We start from the raw sequence: 23,955 nt of genomic DNA, 5'->3' as shown, positions 1-23,955 counted from the left end.
CAGGTTTAATCAAGAAAAACAAACATTGTCTCGACGTGAGTCAAGTTTCTCCTTTGGTCATTGTTTGTTAATGAGGAATTCTTTTCACAGTGTTCATATTTTCATGTCCAACCTGTATTACATTTAGCTGCTACTAATAAAAGTGTGAAGTTTTACCATGTTTTCTAGTATCTGTATTTTATTATATCAGATGTGACATGAGAAGAGCAGTCATTATTTTAAGGCACTGATTCTGATCACCAAATACCTACTTGATGTATTGTCACCATTTGCTGGCTGTATTGCAGGTGTGGAGGGATGCAGCCACTCAGGTATTCTTTTGTTTGGCTAATGGATTTGGCACTTCGGTGGCAATGTCAAGTTACAACAAGTTTAACAGCAACTGTGAACGGTGGGTTGATACTATTATCTTCTCTTGCCTGTGATATCGATAATGTTTATTTTCAAAATTCGAGTATTTCAGGTTTATGTGTTGACAAGGGAAAAGTGGGAGATTTTAAGATTTTTCAATATGCGTTCGTGACGATGTATGAATGTTTCCATCAACTAGACGTGCTGGTGTAAAACCAGTGTGATGTGTACAACCGCGGAATGCAGTACTCCCACTGGAAAAACACAGAGCTATGTCAGATAGCCATTTCATTACTGTAGCAATACAGCAGTGCAATAGGGCGAGCTTAGTCGACTTCCGCAGTGCTCTCCGATTACGGTATTGCGCGGCTACCGGGTCTGCTTTTTCCTTTGAGTGTCCAAAATGAAATCTTTGAACCATTATAGTTATTAAATGGAAGTTGTTTGGGGCCAAATGTTATTTTGTATTGTTTCTTTCGTGATCATGTCCTGGCACTTGATTGTTGACGTCAGGTGGATGGATGTGATCTCTTGTTTACATCGTGTACTACGTACTGCGAAAGTGACGTTTGGAGTTTAGATTTGGAAAAAAACAATCTGAGTCATGAAAAGTCTATCTATTAAATATAGAGCGTCATACCAGACTAAATATATTTGAACCTTATGTACTGAATGACATGACATCTTCTCGTTCAATACAATATGTCCAAAACTACTGATATAACGATCTATGTACGTATTGCATCACAATGTCTGTTCGGAAGGTGTGGTCCCAGCCAGCTCAAAAGTGGATTGTGCAACAGAGTGTGACTAAACTCTTAATTGGAATTTCTCAAGGGGGATTAGTTATAGTCTGTATCAAGATGCACGGGACCAGCGGCACTAGCTAAAGTCTGTGACTATGGTCTTTGACTGAAGCAATAATATAAGATAGAAATGATTTACTGTTAAACATTTTATTTATAGCATTAAAATAACAGCATATTGCATTCACTGAGCGTCTTTTTCATTTTTAAATAGTACTATTTTAATATTTTATGTAACTAAATCCCCCCACAAAAACAACAACAAACACACCATAAAACAAAAAAATAAAAATAAATAAAATACAACAGAAGAAAACAAACAAACAATAAATAAATAAATAATTAAAATAAATTATCTACGACACTAACATATTTGGCTTTGCTGTTTAATTGTTTAAATAGAGACAGCAGGACTGGTGTAAGTTAGCATGACCCGCGAGGATGACCGACTTCAGTTTTATATCATTGCAGGGATACTATTATTATTACTTTCGTCAATTGTGTGAGCAGCGTTCTGTCTGGCTTCACCATCTTCTCCGTGCTCGGCTTCATGGCTGACATCACCAACCAGGACATCGAGAACGTGGTCGACCAAGGTAAGGCAGAATGAACCCTAGAAGTAATACAACTGTAATTCTTTGGATCACATGGGTACAAGCGGGATGCCTTGATAACGTGTGCACGAGGCGAAATATTGATTCCTTTTCGCCCATTCAGAGGTAAATATTTCGGCCAAAATATTCAACACCTTTGTACATGTTTTTCATGTGTAAGTGGTGGCATTGGTTTACTGAACGGTTTTGTAGGTATATATGTCAGTAATAATAGGATTGTGATACACGCATTTACGGTTTATTGCAAATGTTTTGGGTTTCCATGAAATGAGCATCTCTTTTGTTTGATGCCAACAACTGTGACTGACTTAGAACTGGATATACAAATCATTGTAATCCTTGAAAATCTGTCAAATAGTAAGTGGTAAAATGACAAAAATACCTTTAAGTTTTAAATTTAAAAGTAAAATAAATATGAATATACAAGAGTGATTAAACCTGACCAATAACTTGACCAGACGGATGTGGAAGAAAGCACAGAATGAAGTTAGCAAAAAAAAACAAAACCGATGTTTTGTCTGAAGTCCTCACCATAGATTCCAGTCAATGTCATTACATGTAGGTGTTCTACTACAGTAGCTGACCCAACAATGCATTGAGGAACAACTAATAAGGGTATGCTCATGGTTTGGCTGTCAATAATCCATGAATTCTCCCCCCAACTAGTGGTTGCCAGCTCCAACAAGGGTCCACGCTGTCAGGGTTCAAGAAGGACACCGTGTAGAATGCACTGCAGCCTCTAGAGCTTCATTTCACTTGATCTCTGCAACCAGCACTGAAAACTGGGAACTTACCCACTATGAAGGTGAAATGTGTGATATCGTTTCAGGGCCTGGTCTAGCATTCATTGCTTACCCAGAAAGCATCGCGAAGCTTCCAGTGTCATCGTTGTGGGCCTTCCTGTTCTTCTTTATGCTGTTTTCACTCGGAATGGACACTCAGGTGGAATAAAACACACCTCACCGTACCTATATTGACATTTATACCGTCATAAATTAGTTTTTTTTCTCACAGCCAAGACAGAAAGCAATATTTTCAGAACCCACGAACTACGTTATGTTATAGACAATTAATTTATTCGCCTAATTAAGTAACCCTTAGGCATGAGAGGACGTTATCGTAACATTTTTGCAACAGTGACATGAGGTGAGGTGAAATTGGGTTTTAACGTCGTGCATGAGAATATTTCGCTCATATGACGACGTGCATGCGTGTGTATGTGTATGTGCGGCTGCTTGTACTAGCACAGGTTTAAAAGTGCTAGCCCATTGAGATACCATGCCGCAGTTAAGCATGAGTACCCCACTCAGACACAGTATACTGACTCCGAGCCGAGTCCTTGTTGTACCCATTAATGCCGAGCGCCAGGCAGGGACCAACAAGTACCATATTTTAACGTCTTTTGGTATGACGCGGTCGGGGATCGAACCCGCGACCTTCCGCCCTACGGGCGGACGCTCTAACCACTACACCACGGAGGCGGTCAACAGTGACATGATGTTCTTATAAGCATTACAAAGTATTAAAAAATGACGTAATGATAACAAATGATGAACAAACAAAGGGGAACCTCTATGGCTAATTTTCTTCTAATATCCAATGTCAGTATTCCAACACCTGTTCATTTCCAAATTGCAAACATATCAGACGAAGGGTTGGGTCTCAGTCTAGTCTCTGTTATCAACAAAAGACATCAGTCCTCGCTCAGAATGGTCAAATTTGATATACTTACTGTCACACCTTGTAGATTTATGTGATTTTCCAAAATACATACATGACAGAACCATCGCTTATCTTTGTGTTCTTTTTCTGCAGTTCACAGCTATGCAAACAATAGTGGGCGGCATCAGTGACGTCTTCCCACGTTTCCTGAGACCCCACAAAACTGCCTTCACAGCCCTCTGTTGTCTCCTTGGCTTCCTCCTCGGTTTGCCTTTCGTCACAAAGGTTGGATTAACTATTACTGATCTTTGCTGTCGTTTTATAGTTGGCTACATATGTTCCCTTATTAAGCATATATAAAATGTGCAACCAACTTAATCCGAATCGACATTTATAACCTAAATTAATCATCCCAATCCATAACTAAATATTGTAAACAGGTAACAGTTATGTTCGCGGATATGACAGATGTGACATTCATGGCCATGCCTGTAGCTCTCACTGTCGTCTATGTTTTCCTCCAGGGTGGTATCTATGTGTTGACACTGACGGACTGGTACTGTGGCAGCTATAGCGTGATGCTAGTGTGTCTGGCGGAGATCATCTGCATCATGTATGTCTATGGTGTGTATGCTCTTAATTATTTTCTCAAACTAAGGTGAGAATAACATCAAAATTTGAATTAGAGGTCTCAGTCTTTGAGATGTAGTTTGGGGGGAATATTTTGCTTGTCATATAGTTTATGTGAAACTTCATTTGTGGCTGAAAATGGCAGCTTAAAATTTGCAGTTTGGCTGTTTTTTGGCATAATACACTATAAATATACATAAATTCATTACGAGAATCTGAGCGAATAGCATTGTATGTGTCAGACTACATGATAAGCACGTTTTTATTTATCACTGTCAAAAAGTGTTGATACGAAGTACATGTTTAAAAGAGAGCATGTACTGTTGAGTGATGAAGCAAGGTTCTCATATTTGCCAAGTATAATATTTCTATCCCGCCATTAAAGTATATTTTGTATTTTAGATCTCAGTAATTAGCCACAAGCCACTGTAAATATATGATATGTAGCTAGCCGTAATGTTCTTGCATACACTTGATGTTGGAAAATTGATAAACAGGATACTGTATATGGGAGTGGTTTTTACAGCAAATAAACTTAGTAAGGTGGCCGCCTTATGATTCCAATGGATTGCATGTCGTGAAACTTCTTTTAACATCCCGCTTTCGGATATGATGTTAACTAACAAATGTGGTTCCCTAATAATGTCGTTTTTATTGGCAAGCCAATACGTGATATAAATGTCTTTAAGACCCATGAAGATCCGGGTTAGGATTGGTCTTCGGCAACCCATACTTAACTAAAGGGATTGGGTGGTCATGCTCGCTGACTTGGTTGACACATGTCATCGTATCCACATTGCGTAGATCGATGGTCATGATGTTGATCACTGGATTGTCTGGTCCTAATTCGATTATTTACAGACCGCCACCATGTAGCTGGAATATTGTGTTCGGTGTTAAACAACCAACAAGCAAACAAGCAAACAATCATAGCTCTTTATAATCTTTTGTATCGTTATTCAGGTGTGAAGCGGTTCATGGAGGATATTAAGATGATGCTTGGTCGCCGTCCCAATCCATATTGGGTCATCAACTGGGTCTTCCTGACTCCTGCCGCCCTTTTGGTAGGCTCCTCGCTTTAATGTATTTCAGACATATGCTGAACGTAGTGACGGGATGGTAGCCACTTCCACTTCAAGGTGTCTCTGAAATATGTTGATGGCATGACGGGATAATAGGCACCCCCGCTTTAAGGTGTCTCTGAAATATGCTGATGGCATGTGTGGGGAACGGAATGTGTGCCATGATGATATCAAGATTATCTGTACTGTATTATTGGTCAGATGTTTGGTCCACAGTGTTCATCTACTGCATGATCAGCTTTACGTATTAGTGTTATGCTTAATATGCTTTTTACTCAGAGGTCATTCACTAGTTCCATCAGCACTACATAGAGGGCGTCATGGAATATTCTCATTATGAAATTCTTTATGGAGCCTCCGACGAATCAATGGGGACACACCTGACCATGTCGGATTTTTTCTTATCAATACAATGAAATTATTCATATAATTAAATTCCCTGTGGATGTGGACATTGCCAAGGAAATGTCACGCTTGCATTCAATGTACCAAGTTGTCCGACTCCGAGACACGGTTTTTGGTTCCTTACATTTGGTACCTCCTAATCTGACGGGTGACATCAGGAGAGTACCGGGGTTTGCTGCCAGAAACACAACCCTTCTGATAATCTGGATTATGGGATATCCAGGACTAAACCCTAATTACACAGCATGTTAATGAGATGTGCTTCCCAATTCATGTCTAAATCTCCAGTTCTTCTCATTATGGTTCCCCATTACGATGACAAATATGGATTTTAAACCAATATTTCAGAACCCTGGTCATAATACACTGTGTGTAGTGATGTGGTGATACTCCAAGTACCCATTTACAAACTTCAACATGAACGTTACTCATTTCTTTACAGCATCCATACTTATCTAAAGAGTTGTCGCGTTACAGCCTATGATGAGGGTGATTCTTCAACGTAGCTCAATTTGAGAAAAAAATGGTTTATTGCCAGTTCTGAGTGACTTCTTTGAGAGGCACTTTAGAAGTTGTACAGATGAAGGAAAACCAAGTCCTATGGATAGTCAACTTCTTTATTGCGATGAGTAATCAAGCGTGATACTTTGTGTCCCATGCTGCCTGATAACGGTGTTAGTACCTACACCGAAACGCCGCACTCATTGCAATAAAGAAGTTGACTATCCATAGAACTTTGGTTTTCCTTCAGTACTGAGTGATTTATTCACCCAATTTATACAAAACAATCTGAATGCATGTTCGCTCTTTCAGTTTCTCTTGATAGTGTCTGCCTCTCAGTACACCCCAGCCTTCTACGGAGACTACAAGTTCCCCCTGTGGGCGGAGGGCATTGGTTGGTGCATGGTTGTCGCCCCTGTTATTACAGTCATCCTCATCTTTGTGGTACAGATCTTCAGGCTCGGACCTGTAAGTTCGAAACAACGCTTTCTAAATGTGTTAACGCTGTTAGAAATTTCCACAAAGTTACGATGCTGTTTTATTATATTTAAATTAAGTCGTTCTATTTGGGTGACTGGGTGAGTTTATATCTAACGTCCCATCGGCAATATTTCAGCCATACCGTGACGAGAACAATCTAAACATTAACCAAAATAAATCTATATTATAAAACCAGTCATCGAAGGGCCGTTCTACTGGACGAACGTAACGACACATTTCTTGACATGAGATGACGACATCCCACAGGGTGCAGGATTTTCGCCTTTTTGCTGAAATGTTGACTCAAATTACGTAGCATCCCTCTAGCATGGCGATTATTGTCTATTCAGAGGAAGGCCTTTGTCCCAACACCCAGCTGGGGACCTGCCGGACAGGAAAACCGGACAGGAAGATACTGGGCCAGTGCCGAGGTTCCTGACGGACACGCTTTGGACAGCATCAGTGCCAACACCGAGGACAAACCACCCGCCAAGTGCGGTTCTGACAACCATGGATTCTATAGCAGCAAAATGTAAACGGACTCGGTTTCGAGAATATTTTGCTAAAAATATCGAAGGTCATTCCTGGAAGCGATGATATTTTATGTGTTTATATAAATCTTTATGAGTGCTCAAAACTTTTCTTTGTGTATTTTATTTTGAAACCTTATTCCAGTTCCAATCAAATGTATTTCGTGAGTTCGGAACTTGAAAAAAACTCGATTTCCGTTTACTTGATTTAAGTCGCATTAAAGTATTTTAACAATATATTTTTTCCCAGTTATACCTAACAGGCTGTATATTAGCCATCAAACGATGGAAAATTGTTTAGGTCTTGCCACAAACCATAATGTCCATTTTTAACACTGCCAACAATCTTTTCATTTTTGGTTAACGATTCGATTAATTATTGGTATAAGTGTCCCTGAATCTCTGAACTCAACACAAACGAAGAAACATTATTTTATGTCCCCATCAATTCTCCCGCAAACGGATACATGTTGTCCTTCAACCCACTTATCTCTCTTATCTTAAATGAACATTTCTTCTAATTCCACAAATGTTTCGCCATGTGAGAGACCAGCAATATTAAATTCAGCCGATTTGAAATTATATTGATAATGTGCGGTGTTTAGACGGCGTGTTCCTACTTCCAGATGGCATCTAAGCACGATGTCCTATGCACATGGGTTCGAATCACTGTTTGGACAATAATTTTTTAAAATATAAATCTAGATTTGTGTAACCGTATATTGTTTTTATATGTTATGAGTAACTTATATTTAAAATGTGAACGAAATCGGTGAAGAAATGGATTTTTTAGAAAATTCTCCCGTCACACTCATTACACAACGGGTGACACTCGCGATGCTAAAAGCCTGATCGAAAACTGGAGAGCCCGACTATTTTAACGTGCGTTCAATCAAACCTTACGTTTTTCACAAAACAATGGATTGAGCTTGTAGATTATTCGTTTGGCCTGCTGCTCATCGTGTTCAGTTTGTCTAACTGCATTTCATATTTGACCACTGACCCTCCAGAACAGAACAGAACAGAATTTTATTTCAGTAACAGGCCTCCGGCCCAAAATACATGTACATAAATTGATGATAAGTAGAGCACATATATATTTCATTTAGATTTGTGTTTCTTGTCAACAAAGTATAAAAATAGACATACATCCTTGATAATATTAACATTTTTACTCTGTAATATTGATATAAAATTAATAATTGATGGACATTTACTAAAATATTTTGATATGTACTTATTTCTGATATGAGAATATGCATCACAGATATAAAACACATGCCATTCATCTTCAACAACAAAGATACCATTTAATTTACAAAACAGGCAATGCCTTTCATTATATGCAACATCAGTGTATCTGCCCGTTTCAACTGCTAGTTTAAAATTACAGCACCGAAATCGGGCATATATAGTTTTAAATATTGAGGGATATCATTATTTATCAAGTAGCTCTCAACATTTAACAAAGATTTGAATTGCTTATAGTAAAGACATTTACGGTTACTGTCCAAAGATGAATGCCAAGATTGAAATAAATTATCACGTAGTCTCTGTTTAAATGATTCCATAAATATTTTGTGATCACCAATTTCCTGACTTATCCAAACAAATCCAAAGCCAAATTGAAAAGAATATTTTTAATTCTAGTTGCCCATGAGTTTCGTCCTACCCTGTCTAAAGATAATAGCATAAAATAACATTGTTTTGGTAATCTATAGTCAGGCATGTTTAGAAGTCTGCACCAGTATTTCACTGCATTGGTTGTATAAGTAAACTGTAAAGGCACTCTTCCACATTCACCCAAGACCATATTGTTACAGGTGGATTTCCCAAGTTTCAAGACATATTTACAGAATTTAATATGGACAGATTCAATGGTATTACAGTAGGATGTGCCCCAGATTTCAGACCCATAACAGAGAATGGGTGATATCATACAATCAAAGATTTTAAATAAATCTGTACAATTAATGCTGCCAAGTTTCCTTTGGAAATTTTTTAACAGAGAATATTGCCTTACTAGCTTGTGATGCAAGGCAAGATGTAGCTCTACTCCAGGATAATTTAGGAGTGAACATAATTCCAAGGTACTTGTAAAAAGATACAGTGTCAATAACATTGCCATTATAAAACCAATTTTCATATGAGCGCAAGGGACCACCATTTGTAAAAACAATAATCTTAGTTTTCTTTAGATTCACGCTCATACCAGTTTGCTCACAAAATTTACCAAGTACATTGATCTTTTTTTGCAGCTGTGCACAGGTGTCAGCTATTGCTGACACATCATCAGCAAACATAAGAGAGCAGAGATTGCTAATAGAAGAAGAAACTGTAATACCTTGACCTCCTTCCAACTCCATAAGACTGCATAGCTTATTTATGAAGATAATAAAAATCTGAGGGCTCAAAACACAGCCTTGGCGAGTACCGATGTTACAATAAAAAACTATTTGATATACCCTTAGATGTCCTGACTGAAGCTGATAAAGAACTATACATAGAAGTTAACAGCATAAGAAATTTACCTCGTATACCAGCTTCATAAAGTGACTTTAGAAGAACATCATGCCTTAGAGTATCAAAAGCCTTGGCAAAATCTACAAAGAGACAATAAAATCTACCCCTTTTTTTGCTAATATATTTTTGAATTAACGACTGCAATGAAAATATTTGGTCAATTGTTGAATAATCAGCCCTGAAACCGGCCTGTGATTCACTGATAATATCATGAACTTCACACCATCGCTGGAGGCGGCGATTAAGAATTGACATAAACACTTTACAAGTGGAATCTATGAGAGAAATTCCTCTGTAATTATTAGTATCATCTCTACAACCAGACTTATGAACAGGACAAATAATGCTTTTACCCCAACAAGATGGAAATTTACCACTATCAAGAATATGATTAAAAAGCTGAGTAAGATATGGTACAATGAGATGACTAGAAGCCTTTAAGAATTCAGCAGCAACACCATCTGGCCCTGGAGATTTATTATTAGCAGAATTAACTATCTGACGTGAAACTTCCTGTTGAGTAAAAGGATCATCAAGCCCTTCTGATCTCTGAGTTGACAAATAAACATCACTATCCTCATCTAAAAGATAAGACCCATCTTGATCTGCACCAAGTAAAGACATAAAGTGACTGACCCACTGCAGATTAGTTATAGACTGAGAAATACCACTGGAAGAATTACACTTTTTCAAAATCCTCCAAAATGACTTAGAATCCTTGCTAGCAGCTACCAATTTGTCCTTTTGTTTACAGAAATAGGCTTCCTTCTTCACTCTGAAAACATGTTTAAAACAATTTCTAAAACACCTGAAAATATCCAGACTTTGATTAAAATCTCTATGAGCTCTAAGAGCCTTGTACTTATCATGTTTTAACTCCTCTAATTCTTGATCCCACCATGGAGGCTGCTCCCTGTCCCTATCAGCTTTACTACACACAGGAGGGTACACACTTTTAGTGTGGGCAGCAGCATGATGGAGTAGCTTTACAAACATAGATATAGAGTCGTCAACACATGTATTCAATAGGTATAACAAATCACCAAGAGAGTCTGCAAATGCATGCTCAAAGTGTGTGATAAACTTATTTTCTGTGTCCTTAGACCATACATATTTGATCCATGTTTCATTTACTTCATCAGACACAGTGTCATTAGCCCTGCTGTCAGTGTCAGCAGCAATGGCAATAGAGCAATATAATGGGAAATGGCAAGATAAGTCATGAGTACCTATGCCAAAGTTATTGATATGAGGAAACAGTGATGAGGATGCCATCATGTAATCAACAACACTGGCCCCATTGTGGGTGACACATGTAAACTCTCCAGACAGATCTTCATACAGTCGACCGTTCAGAGTGTGTATCCCAAATGTACGACATAGTTCTGCAAGTTTCATACCATAATTATTATACTGTTCATCTTTAGAGTTCCTTGGGGTTTCAAACATATCACCTGGATAACCATCCGTATCATAAACATATTCAATAGTATCATCTGGTATATAATCAAGGAAGTCCTTCATTCTTGCATTAAGATCACCCCCTAGAAATATATGGTCAGTTGGATAATCTGATCTCACTCTATGGAAGTAATCTTCCAGTTGAGAAATACCATCACAGTCAACATTATCATATATTGGAGAGTTCTCAGGTGAAACGTATGGAAACATGAGAATTATATCATGGCCCAACTTCAAGCGAGATGTATGCAAGATGAGAGCTACACAGTCCTGGAAATGTTCATACACACGGCTAACGAGCCTATTATCAATGAATATGTTCTTGACAAACACAGTCACGCCTCCGCTGTACCGACCGAGACGTTTTACTTTCTGTCTTACACTATTAAACACTCCGTAGCCCGGAAGAAAATCAGAGAATTCACTCGCACTGCGCACAAAACTCTCACAAAAACCAATAATGTCGTAGCTAGCACAATACTTCTTGAGTATAGAAACAGGATTGTCATGTTTTCTCAAACCTTCAATGTTCCAGCTCAGGATGTTTACATTGTTGTCACTGGAGACGACGTTCGGGCTTCGGCCATTTCCCTAGCTTGCACTTGGAGTGACCTCCCTTTCCTCAACACTACTTCCGCGTTCGGATGTAAACAAAGCACCACGTGCGTTTATTGTCACTGCATCTCTGTATGGAGTTGAAGATCCACGCGTCGATCGGAGACGGTCTGATCGCCGTCCTGATACACACACAATGTCGCCCTTCTCACGATCGTACATGTAGGTTGATCCATCAATAATCAGCTTATTCTGCCTCATCTTCACACGCTTGTTGTCGTCCCGGGCCTTGACAAACCAAGGCGAGAGTGATCGTCTGTCCTCGCGTACCCGCTGCGTGAAATCCTCGGTCACTCGCTGATAACCATCTCTTCCCAGAATTTCTCTAGCTTTCTTGAACACTGTTGATCTTTCACTAGTTTTCAAGAACTTCGCTATTACAGGCGATCGTGAGTTTCTGGGGTTGATTCGATGCGCTCTCGCAATCAACACTGTCTCAGCCTCGTTACCCATATGTAAAGTCTCAGACATGAACTCACGCACTTTCTCTTCTGACTGCTCCCAAGTCTCACCCGCCGATCCTGGTAAACCGTGGAACACAAGATTATCACGTCGACTTCTCATTTCCAAATCGTCAACTTTATCTTCCATTTCCTTCAGTTTTGAGTTCAGCTCACTGTTTTCGCAACGTAGGCTATTCAACTGGGAGCTGAAATCGGACGCCATCTTGTCGACTTTGTTATCTATCGATTCAAATCTCTTGTTCCGTGTCTTCAAATCAAGTTGGATATCTTTAAGCAGTTTAATTGCATCAACGTTTACCTCCAATCCGACTGAACCGTCCCTGTCTGAAGTGAGAGTTTGTTGCCTCGTAGCTGGGCCTGGGTTCATCTCGACTGATCCGCTTGTCACGAGCAATGTGCTTAGTAGTAGCAAAAGTCTCAATTGCAAGGAAATCGAACATTTATCAAGTGTGATTCCGCATAGCAAACATTTTGCTTTGTTTGGATGAATAAAAGTACCTATTTTAGCTCGATATTGAGCTTGAGAGATACCCATTTTCTCTCAGCGTTTCAAACACGTCTTGCCTTGCTCGCGCATGCGCTCATCTTTGACTTTAAATCCCATCTTAACAATCTCTTGAAAATGATAATATCCTATGAAAATTGACTTTAAGAATAATTAAATGCTGACACTTTCATGTTGGCAATATATGATCATTAACTTTTCCCTGTATAGTACAATTTCTAAAATTTGAAAAACTCTTATAGAAATACTTGTGACTGATCAAGTCAAAGACCTCAACCATTATCAACAATGAAACCATTAAATGTCAATTCTAAATCTCATCTAGCGAGTCGGTCATATATGAAATAAATTTCAACTTCTTAATCATTCCTGTATTACCTTACCCCATTAGTAATATAATAAATAAAGTTAAATAAATAAAGTTAATATTTGTATAGCGCCTGTTCGAACATATTGCTCAAAGGCGCTTAGGCGAAGGCTGTGTTGAACAGTGGGTTTTTAGTTTTAGTTGTCGTTTAAACTGGTCGAGATTGACAATGTTCTGAATGTGCCGAGGAAGACGGTTCCAAAGCCAGGGACCGGCTTTGGAGAACGATCTATCTCCATAGTGTCTTCTCCTATTCATAGGAACATCCAGTGCTCTTGATGGTCTTGACCTAAGATCTCTCCCTGGAGTGTAGGCTGATAGGAGTGATATACTCAGGAGCTAGACCATGCAGCGATTTGAAGACAAACACCAGGATCTTGAACTGGATACGTTGTCTCACTGGTAGCCAATGGAGGTCTTGTAAGACCGGGTAGATGTGATCTCGTCGTCTCGTGTTGGTGATTACTCTGGCTGCACTGTTGTGCACTCTCTCGAGTCTGGAGAGTGAGTATTCCGATGCCCAATACAATAGACTATTGCAGTAGTCCATGCGAGATGTAACAAACGCATTAACTAGTGTATTCACTGCATCCGTACCAATATGCTTCTTGATCAAGCTGATGTTTCTAAGATGGTAGTAGCATGACCTGCAAACAGCATCGATGTGTCGCTCAGATGACAAGGATGACTCAAAAAACACACCTAGATTCCTTGCTTGAGAACTGTCACCAAGTTTCAATGGTGGGAACTGAAAGTTTGAAAGCAAATATTTGGATCCAAAGATAATAAGTTCTGTCTTGTCGGCGTTGAGTTGGAGAAAGTGCGTGGACATCCAGTGCTTGACACAATCTACGATGGTCGCCTGTGCATTAGCAACAGAGGATGGGTGGAAAGGTCGGAAACCCATGTAGATCTGGGAATCATCGGCATATAGATGAAATCCCAGATTGTATTTTCTGACAATGTCTCCTACAGGTAGGGTATACAAGGTGAATAGTATGGGACCTAATACCGAGCCTTGTGGCACACCGTATACAAGTTCTGCTTCTGTGATTCTTTGCCGTCGATGATTACAGATTGGAATCGGTTGCATAGGTACGACTCAAACCACTTCAGAGCATCTCCAGTAACATCGACACGAGTCTCCAGGAGGGACAGCAGAATGGAATGGTCGATGGTGTCAAACGCTGCTGAGAGGTCTAGTAGCACTAATGCAGCTCCACCTTCAGAGGCGACAGACATTAGCAAATCGTTCCGGACACGTATCAGAGCAGATTCCGTCCTGTGACCTAACTTGTAGGCTGACTGCATAGTCTCGTGTAAGTTTCAAGTCTTGAGATGAGCTTGGAGACGACTGGCTACTACACGCTCTATGAGCTTAGATAGAAACGTGAGGTTCGACACAGGCCTGTAGTTCTTTAAAGTATCAGGATCTGAACTAGGTTTCTTCAGGAGGGGTCTTATAAGTGCTTCCTTCAGACATGGAGGAACTTCACAACTTGTCAGTGAAAGATTTACTATTTGTGTTATAGTAGTATAAATCTCATCTGCTGCAAGTTTCAGAAGCCAAGTCGGTAATGGATCCAATGAGCAGGACTTAGTTGGACATTTCAAGAACACTTTCCTTATTTCGTCACATGTGGCAGGTTGAAAAGAGGTTAGTTTCAAAACATGGAGAGATGCTTGGTAATATGTGCACAATACCTGACTGTTGGTGAATCTGGAAACAAAACAATATTCTGAGCTTTATCCAATCTTAAAAATACTTTTGTTGGTACTAATATAAGAAACTACTGCCCTCCAACCTTTTAACCCCTTACCAGGGAATGATAGTGGATATCAAGATATCTTTTCATCTATCAAATAGTTTTCCTTACCCAATTATATTTGTTCCTATTTGTTCCTGGATAAACCCTATGGATGGTCTCAAAATTAATAAAACAATCAAATAATTTTTGGTCAATGCATTTCATGGTCTATAATGATAGATTACACAATTACCGTATCAAAACTGAATCTTTACTTACATATTTATTTCCCATTTCTCTAAAACTCTTAATTTGTCATGAATATTTCATAACTCCAACAGTTCTTAATATTGCTAGTATTGTTGTACACGATATAACAAATGATGGTGGAAAAAGAGTAGAGTTTATCCACACACAAAAATTGCATTGTTGATTGCAAACAATTGTGAAATATTATGAATTCCTTAAGGTGAAACAATTTATCCAAATTTCTGGAACACTTTCACAAACACAAAATTAAACTACATTTATATAAAAACTATTCATAATCAGATGTAGTTTACAATTAATTCACATACAAAATCAATTTGTTGGGTTACCTCTGTCATTATGTGTGGCTGATGTTTGTTATCAAATCCTTATGCAATGCCAATTATGTCATTGTGAATTTTATACACTTTAAATATTATACATTCTTATTTCGTACCCCCAATTATGACTTTAGGATCTTTTGGTACTATGTTATGAAAACATGATGTTCCAAACTGAGTATGTGCTATGTAAGAAAATAAAACACCTGCGTAGCTTTGGTCATCTGACAATACATTTTCCGTATGTATACCGAAGATTGTAAAATTGACTGACATTAATAGAAACCTGTCATAACTCATTGAAAGCACAAATGTATACTAATCTATGTAACGCACACCATTTATATGGAGGAAATAAGCTTGATAATAATAAAAAAATAACTGAGAAATACATGTGAAACGATGGAGGGTAACCCCACCGATATTAGCGGCTGCCAGCCCAGTCGTCGTCGTATAGTAGTCCTCAATCGTTTCCCTTTCCTATATAATTCCTCTAGTCTCTGATCGTGCGCAGTGAGGTGGTCAAGCCTGTGCCCGCTTGGCCCCAAATCAACAGATTATGCATGGCCATCGATAGCCCCTCTCACTGCCCTGTCTGCCTTGTTCGTTTGTTGTTTTCCCCCGCACACGTGGAAATTGACCAATGAGAGCCGTTTTGAGTTCCGAGTCGTTCCGAGATTTTCGGACAGTGTCGATGTTTACCGAAGGGTGGCCAGACGTTTGTTCAAAACGGAGGGTAGTGAGGGTCAGTGGTCAAATATGAAATGCAGTTAGACAAACTGAACACGATGAGCAGCAGGCCAAACGAATAATCTACAAGCTCAATCCATTGTTTTGTGAAAAACGTAAGGTTTGATTGAACGCACGTTAAAATAGTCGGGCTCTCCAGTTTTCGATCAGGCTTTTAGCATCGCGAGTGTCACCCCTTGTGTATTTTATGTAATGAGTGTGGTGGGAGAATTTTCTTAAAAAATCCATTCCTTCACATTATAAATATAAGTTACTCATAACATATAAAAACAATATACGGTTACAAAAATCTAATTTTTAATTTTTTAAAATTATTGTCCAAACAGTGATTCGAACCCCTGTGGTCCTATGCATGAGTTTGTGAGGGATGTCATCACGATAAGATAGTGATCCAAAACACCTGCTTATTATACAGTCAGAATCGAACATTGGATTGTACATTATATCAACCCACAACACATGTCATATTCAAATATACTGTCCCAAAAATGAAACGCATAGGCATTTTGTATTCTTATAAATTTATTAATTACCTATTGTGTTCAAACATTCGTCAAAATATGTAACAAAAGTGTTGATAACCTGATTGTACACAATTGTAAAAGTCAAAAATCGACTTTACCTGAAAATGTTGATTTTGATGAGATTTCTTACAAGGCACTCACAACGCAACAAAATCACCTTCCAGTTGAAATTGTGCAGCAAAGAGCATGCACTGCCTGGCTATAAAAATCCAGATTACTTTCGGAAATCGACATTCGTTTTGAAGAAGTTTCAAGGTCAAATCATTACGCCACGTCTTGACGCTGCGAAAGGAACTTCGCCATTGAAAGAATGTACGCTGGAGATTATCAATCTTCTGTTGCCAGGCGTCTGAATGTTAGTCTGAGCATGATATCACGGCCTGCAGCTTGTTGCAACCAAACAGGTATAACAAATGACGGTCCCCGTACAGGCAGACCTCGAGTCACCACTGCAGTCCAAGATCGGTATATCCGGGTACTACATTTGCGTGATCGTACTGCCACGGGTGAAAGCACAACAGCCAGGGTGCCTGGACTTCGGAGGATATCCGGTCAAACGGTATGGAACAGGTTGAGAGAGATTGGACTGACAGGCCAGGAGACCCGACGTCGGGACCGTGCTACGTCGTCGCCATCGCGCTCAGCGTCTCCGTTAACTAAAATTATCCACTTGGTTTATGGACATGACCTTCTTCTAAACTGATGTAAAATATCATGTACTAAACTCTATTTGTGGACGAGTTATACATGTTTACAAATACAACATTTTCGAAACAGTTTTCTGGGTTATGCGTTTCTTTTTGGGAATAGTATATATCATATCTTGCTCTTCAAATAGGCACGTTATAAGCATATTACATTTTTCATCAGTGAAGAACTGCCGCACTGAATGATTTTCTCTGTCAGATGGGTGTGTTAAGTGTTTTAGTCACATCGGCAGTATTACAGTCATATCGAGACTGAAATACATGCAAGTTACAAATTGACAATGAAAACGGTTTACCATACAAGCAAACCGACACTAACAATCTCACCCGTTAAATTAATCTATCAAACATGAAATAGTAATTATGTGCTTACAAGACATTTTAATATAATTTTTTCAATCAATTTTATTCCTTTTACAAAATAATTAAATAGAAACTAACATTATTAAAAAGATCCTTCATGGATGAACTTTGAAGAAGTCCTTCCTTGTGATAGAAAAATCAATACAGTCAAGCAATCACTCATCACAAGATATACAAAATGAAGGATCTTCACCTTTTAATATATGTTCAGGAGTATGTATCGAATGGCTAATACGACATCGTCGAATAATGACCTGGACTGACAACCAAAGGAGGTTAACGGGTAGTTAGTGTAATTTCATGTAACATATTTATGCCTACTTCGATTTCCTGAGGTGGGTTGAAATGGCTTTGAACAGATAAATATATCACTGTATAGTCTACCGTCGAAGTACGTTAATTTATTCAATTGTGCTGAGGTCTCTATGTTCCAAAAATCCAGCGTATTATTGAATGAAGTACAAGAGCAAGGGGAACCTATGTTAATCCAGTGCCCATCAATGTAGACGAGGGCATTATATTCTGTATTGGTTCCGGTTGTCGAGTGTTATGTTTGACTGTATAGCCGAGTAGTACGTGTAAATAATGACTAAACAACTCAGCACAAATGAATAAGATTGTGAATATGATTTGTAAACCAGTGACCCGAAAGGTAGACGGTAATACATCAAGTGGTGTTCACGATGTACAGAAGAAAAGCGTGAAGATTCCTGGTAAATAGTTTGAGAATCAAGGGTAGATATCGTTGAATGATTTGTGTGTGTGGGTGTGGGTGCGTGAGTGCGTGCGTGTGTGTGTGTGTTATTTATTCTTTTATCTGAGTATTGTTTTCAACAGTTTACCAAGAAACGAATGAATAAAACGCTTTTCAATACCATTAGATTCAATAATGTATACTTTACAAAACGGGATCGAAAGGTTTCCAAGTACCAAACCGAAAAGTTGTCTCAATGAAGCAAGGTGAATTAATATTCACCTATTTTCCTTTCAAAGATAAATTGGTGGTATTTCAAGGGCTGATTTTTTAAATGAGTGAGTGATCTGGAATTAGGTCACTTTTAGCAATATTCCAGCAATATCACTGCGGGGGGCAGCAGAAATGGGCTTCACACATTGTACTCGTGTAGGGAATAGAACCCGGGTCTTTGGCGTGACAAGCGAAGGCTTAAACGACTGGGCTACCTCGCAGAAAGGATATGAGAGGTAGGTAGGAGTGGTACCCCAATTTTGAGTGTCACACTAGAAAATATTGAATCATGAAACATCTATTTATGATACATACACGTTGCCGATCCTCTTTCGTTTGATTGTTAATGTCACCTTTGAACACATAGACTATTTGAATATACCAAGATACCCTATGTAGAGACAAACTGTTTCCTACCTTCATATGAACGATTACAACCAAACTGACAATTTACTTTCAGGCATGTTTGGTAGAGACTGGTGAAAATGTTTGATCTTTATAGTAACCGCTCTCCTAGGTTTTGACTAAGAGACACGTGAAGATCCGGGTTAGGATTGATCTTCAGTAACCCGTGCTTGTCCTAAGAGGTGATTAACGGGATCGGGTGGGCAGGCTCGCTAACTTGGTCATCGTATCCCAATTGCGTAGAATGATGCTCATACTGTTGATCACCTGATTGCCTGGTCCAGACTCGATTATTTGCAGACCGCCGCCATATAGCTGGAATATTACTGAGTGCGGCGTAAAACTAAACTCACTCACTTTGACTTCAATGAATTCTACATTGTCTGGATGTAAATCGCGAGCGACGATACTGACTCGGTAACGATGCTTAATTATTATATGACTGACTGACTGAATTTGGTTTTACGCCGCTTTAAGCAATATTCCAGCAACATCACGGTGGGGGACACCAGAAATGGGCTTCACAAATTGTACCCATGTGGGGATTCGAACCCGGGTCTTCGGCGTGACGAGCAAAGCTTTAACCACTAGGCTACCCCACCGCCCCTAATTATTATATGATTATCACTGGTATGGCGATACATCATCCGATACTGGACAATTCATGGATCCGCGTATATTGATTGACAGCTGGTATCAACGAATCAGAAAAAAGCTTCCATTCTGTGCCGATCTGCTATCAAACGCCCGCCATATTTTACCCACAAACAAACGCCGTTGTCCTTAGTTACCGTGTGGTGAAAAGCACAGAAAATGGTATTACGATGCGCGTGGGGGACATGCAATGCTAACGTTACTCTGAAAGGCTGGAAGGAGGTTTTTTCGACCGATTTCAAACTGTCAAACGGAATGAAGAAATGCAAGCGCTGGATTAAAGCTTGCGGTCGTCCTCGTGAGCAGCTAAATTTATCCCGAATAAATCAACACAAAGCTGTATGTTCTAAAGTAAAAGTAATTGCACTTAAATAATATTTATAAAAAGGCATACTTAATTTTATACAGAATGTTCACTGTTATAACACGAGATCGGAGCAATAATATATCTGGAAAATTCATTTGCAACCATTTCTGGCAAAGGAAGTTCGATCTCAATTCATTTGATTCGACGTAATTTTTAAGGCCTGATACGTAATTAGATATAGATAGCTGGAAAATGGACATGTATTTCTGTTGGTCTTATCTGATAGTATTTTGTTTTATTCCAGCATCTTGTAGGAGGAAAAGGACCGAGCTGAGAATATCCTGACCCAGTGCCTGCAGACGGAGCCTGCCCCAAGCCAGTCAGGAAACTACCCCTGAAACGCCCAAGCCAGTACACTCCCTGCATATCGGATAAAAAGCAGAGGTCATCTCTTGTCGGAGAGAATATTCACATGTGTGTATTTAAAAAAATACACAAATCAAACTAGATGCATTCTTCAAATTCAATAATGGAAAGTACATATATACCGTAGGCCTAAATCATAATTGTGGGATAATTATTAATATTTCTGGAAATGTATGTATGCAAATTTATTTTAGATAACTTCAATCAAATTTTAGGTTTCATTGCTATTTCTATGTTTTTCATATCTTTTTTCAAAGTGCCCAGAGTTTCCATTATCCCCTTATTCATTGTCATCATTTTTTGTGTCTGTCTGTAGATGTATGTCTATTTTCATTATGTAGTGTAGTCGGTTCTCAGAGAGAATATTGACTTGTATATGTTTCACAAATTACACACATCAGAGTAGATTCATTTCCGTTTTTTAATGATGGAAAAATACATGTAAATAATATTCATAATGACAATAAATAATAAACATCACCATAGTCATGTCAAACATTATTCATTCCCTTTTTTCAGACTGAACACAGGAAAACCATCCACCCAGTCGACTGCTTCAGTTCAGATATTGTTACCCAATGACCAAGCAGAAATTAAGTCCACTGACTTCCTGATCAACACATCTACACAGACTGATGAAACATGTATGTATATATGGAGATTCTGTGTTCATTTATTCCTCGGCAGTTGCATTCTTTAGGTAGGATACCGCATGATCTCTATAGAACATGGCTAGTTTCATTAACATTGACTGCATGAAAGCAATATCTGGAGTTATTCTCTCCACATGTATGTCCAGTTGAGTGAGCACAATAAATTCACAAAAACTGCCCCCAGTAACCATCAACTGACCTTGTACTTGTGCGTAGTGATGGTGAGATCTTCTCAAAGAAATTACACCATTTTCCTTTGTAAGGAAAAAGTCTAAAGCTTCACAAGCATTGTCAATGGTCATGTTGCGTGCTCAGTAGGGACATTTTGATCTCAACAATCCCACTTTCACCATTGTCACAAATCTTGCCATCAGGTGTTGCTCCCAAAAATGAAAACTCATTGTTTACAACAAACCCGCATTCATGAAATTATCTGTCTGGATATTTCTGATGGTACCTTGCCTTAGCATCTTTTTCATGTTTTTTCCCATATTCTAGTGATTGTGCGTTTATATTTCTTCTAGTGAAAATAGAGTTCAAGAAGCCATGATTTGGTCTTTCTTTTCTGGACAAAAGCTTTCCAAAACTTGATGCAGTTAGACGTTTCCTGCGTTCATCAAACCAGGGTTCCTTACAGATTGTATCTGCATCATTTAGATGAGCAAATTCCTGGGTAAGCTTCACTGGTGGTGGCAAGATAACACTGGTGTTCCCACATATGTGTGTAGTTGGTGTTGCATTCTTGATATGCTTGATCTGAAATTATAAATAAATCATTTCAAATATTTTGTCATTTCAGGGATATCAGCAATGGACATACAAGCTCTGGCAGCAGAAAAACATGATTTGAAGCAACAATTACAAGTCAAGAAAAATAAGAGAGTTGAACATCAAAGTGGCATCACATGAGAAGACAATTCAGGAATTACAGAGAGAGCTTCAACAATCATCATTATTTTCCATAGATGTTGTGATCACCAGGGTTAAAAAAATCAAAAACTTATTCAAACACTATACAGGTGTTACATATGTGAGATATCTCACACTACTAACATTTCTGCTACCCCAAGGAGAGGACATTGATTATTCATCAGGGAGAAAAGACATTTTTTACTTATCCCGACTCATGATCTTTTGCTTATCTCCCTTTCCCTTTCGAATGGTAGTGGAACACTTAAATCCCTTGAAGTTCCCGAAGCGGACGTATAAATACACTCACCCACGAGTTACCTCCCTTTTGCCCTTTCCCGCGCAAAACAGTCAGGTGACCTGCCTTACTTGTCACTCTCTCCCTTTTCGCCCAAGCGGATGGTTGGGCGAGCACAGGAGTCCCGTATACGGCATTATATCCTTTTTGTTTAGGTCCTATTCTTCAAAATAACGCTGTATATGGATTTGGCGATAACTACTATCTAGTATTTGTAATTTTTTTGTAAAATTTATAGACATTTGAGTTGAGTTTTCATCGTTATGTAACTTTGTTTACATTTCATGAAATCCTGCAGTGTTTGCGGGCACAGGTTATCCGTGGCTGATCCTCACCCCCAGTGCCCTTCGTGCATATAACCATGTTCTTCCAGCTTGCGCTGTACTTATTGTATTGATTTATCAAATCTTCAATTTAACCAATATTTGTATTATATTTATAGACGTGCCATGGATCGGGTGAGAAAGGCATATGTTGTATTATATCATCCCTGTGTGGCCATATTGGAATCTGCCCTAGCTTGAAATATAACAGATCAAGCCATGTGTTGAGAATGATACCTGCTAACTGAGGACTTAGTCCAAAGCGAACTGCAATGTCTTTAAGTCCAAACCCATGCCTTAATCGACAGACAGTAAGCAATAATGCATCCTGAGGTTTAAGTCTCTTGATGTCTTTTCTCCCTGATGAATAATCAATGTCCTCTCCTTGGGGTAGCAGAAATGTTAGTAGTGTGAGATATCTCACATATGTAACACCTGTATAGTGTTTGAATAAGTTTTTGATTTTTTTACCCCTGGTGATCACAACATCTATGGAAGATAATGATGATTGTTGAAGCTCTCTCTGTAATTCCTGAATTGTCTTCTCATGTGATGCCACTTTGATGTTCAACTCTCTTATTTCTCTTGACTTGTAATTGTTGCTTCAAATCATGTTTTTCTGCTGCCAGAGCTTGTATGTCCATTGCTGATATCCCTGAAATGACAAAATATTTGAAATGATTTATTTATAATTTCAGATCAAACATATCAAGAATGTAACACCAACTACACACATATGTGGGAACACCAGTGTTATCTTGCCACCACCAGTGAAGCTTACCCAGGAATTTGCTCATCTAAATGATGCAGATACAATCTGTAAGGAACCCTGGTTTGATGAACGCAGGAAACGTCTAACTGCATCAAGTTTTGAAAAGCTTTTGTCCAGAAAAGAAAGACCAAATCATGGCTTCTTGAACTCTATTTTCACTAGAAGAAATATAAACGCACAATCACTAGAATATGGGAAAAAACATGAAAAAGATGCTAAGGCAAGGTACCATCAGAAATATCCAGACAGACAATTGCGGGTTTGTTGTAAACAATGAGTTTTCATTTTTGGGAGCAACACCTGATGGCAAGATTTGTGACAATGGTGAAAGTGGGATTGTTGAGATCAAAATGTCCCTACTGAGCACGCAACATGACCATTGACAATGCTTGTGAAGCTTTAGACTTTTTCCTTACAAAGGAAAATGGTGTAATTTCTTTGAGAAGATCTCACCATCACTACGCACAAGTACAAGGTCAGTTGATGGTTACTGGGGCAGTTTTGTGAATTTATTGTGCTCACTCAACTGGACATACATGTGGAGAGAATAACTCCAGATATTG

General features: G+C 38.8%; 2 protein-coding genes across 2 annotated transcripts; one reads left to right on the top strand and one right to left on the bottom strand.

Moving 5' to 3' along the window:
* The first annotated feature begins 1,707 nt into the window (after positions 1-1,707).
* LOC124252657 (sodium- and chloride-dependent glycine transporter 2-like) lies at positions 1,708-7,067 on the top strand. Its single transcript, XM_046686319.1, has 7 exons — positions 1,708-1,753; positions 2,601-2,713; positions 3,587-3,718; positions 3,958-4,057; positions 5,027-5,127; positions 6,364-6,519; positions 6,882-7,067. The coding sequence occupies exons 1-7, from the start codon at positions 1,708-1,710 to the stop codon at positions 7,065-7,067; spliced, it is 834 nt and encodes a 277-aa protein (XP_046542275.1).
* Positions 7,068-11,636: 4,569 nt separating this feature from the next.
* On the bottom strand, positions 11,637-23,185 carry LOC124252685. Its single transcript, XM_046686342.1, has 2 exons — positions 23,180-23,185; positions 11,637-12,238 (listed from the first exon to the last, which is right to left on the bottom strand). Exon 2 carries the CDS (start codon positions 12,222-12,224, stop codon positions 11,637-11,639), a length of 588 nt encoding a protein of 195 aa, XP_046542298.1. The 5' UTR covers positions 12,225-12,238; positions 23,180-23,185.
* Between the last annotated feature and the right edge of the window lie 770 nt (positions 23,186-23,955).

The sequence above is a fragment of the Haliotis rubra genome, unplaced genomic scaffold (assembly GCF_003918875.1).
Source record: "Haliotis rubra isolate DU_JTF1 unplaced genomic scaffold, ASM391887v1 Scf520, whole genome shotgun sequence".
NCBI classification, from domain to species: Eukaryota; Metazoa; Mollusca; class Gastropoda; order Lepetellida; family Haliotidae; genus Haliotis; species Haliotis rubra.
This window is presented reverse-complemented; position numbering and strand designations above follow the sequence as displayed.

What these genes read in the sequence shown, in the direction of transcription:
- LOC124252657 (XM_046686319.1), top strand. Translation starts at nt 1,708, where the DNA reads ATGGCTGACATCACCAACCAGGACATCGAGAACGTGGTCGACCAAG. An exon ending in CTGCATCATGTATGTCTATG is followed by an intron (nt 4,058 to 5,026) that starts GTGTGTATGCTC and finishes ATCGTTATTCAG; the next exon opens with GTGTGAAGCGGTTCATGGAG. An exon ending in TGACTCCTGCCGCCCTTTTG is followed by an intron (nt 5,128 to 6,363) that starts GTAGGCTCCTCG and finishes TCGCTCTTTCAG; the next exon opens with TTTCTCTTGATAGTGTCTGC.
- LOC124252685 (XM_046686342.1), bottom strand. Translation starts at nt 12,224, where the DNA reads ATGAGAAGTCGACGTGATAATCTTGTGTTCCACGGTTTACCAGGATCG.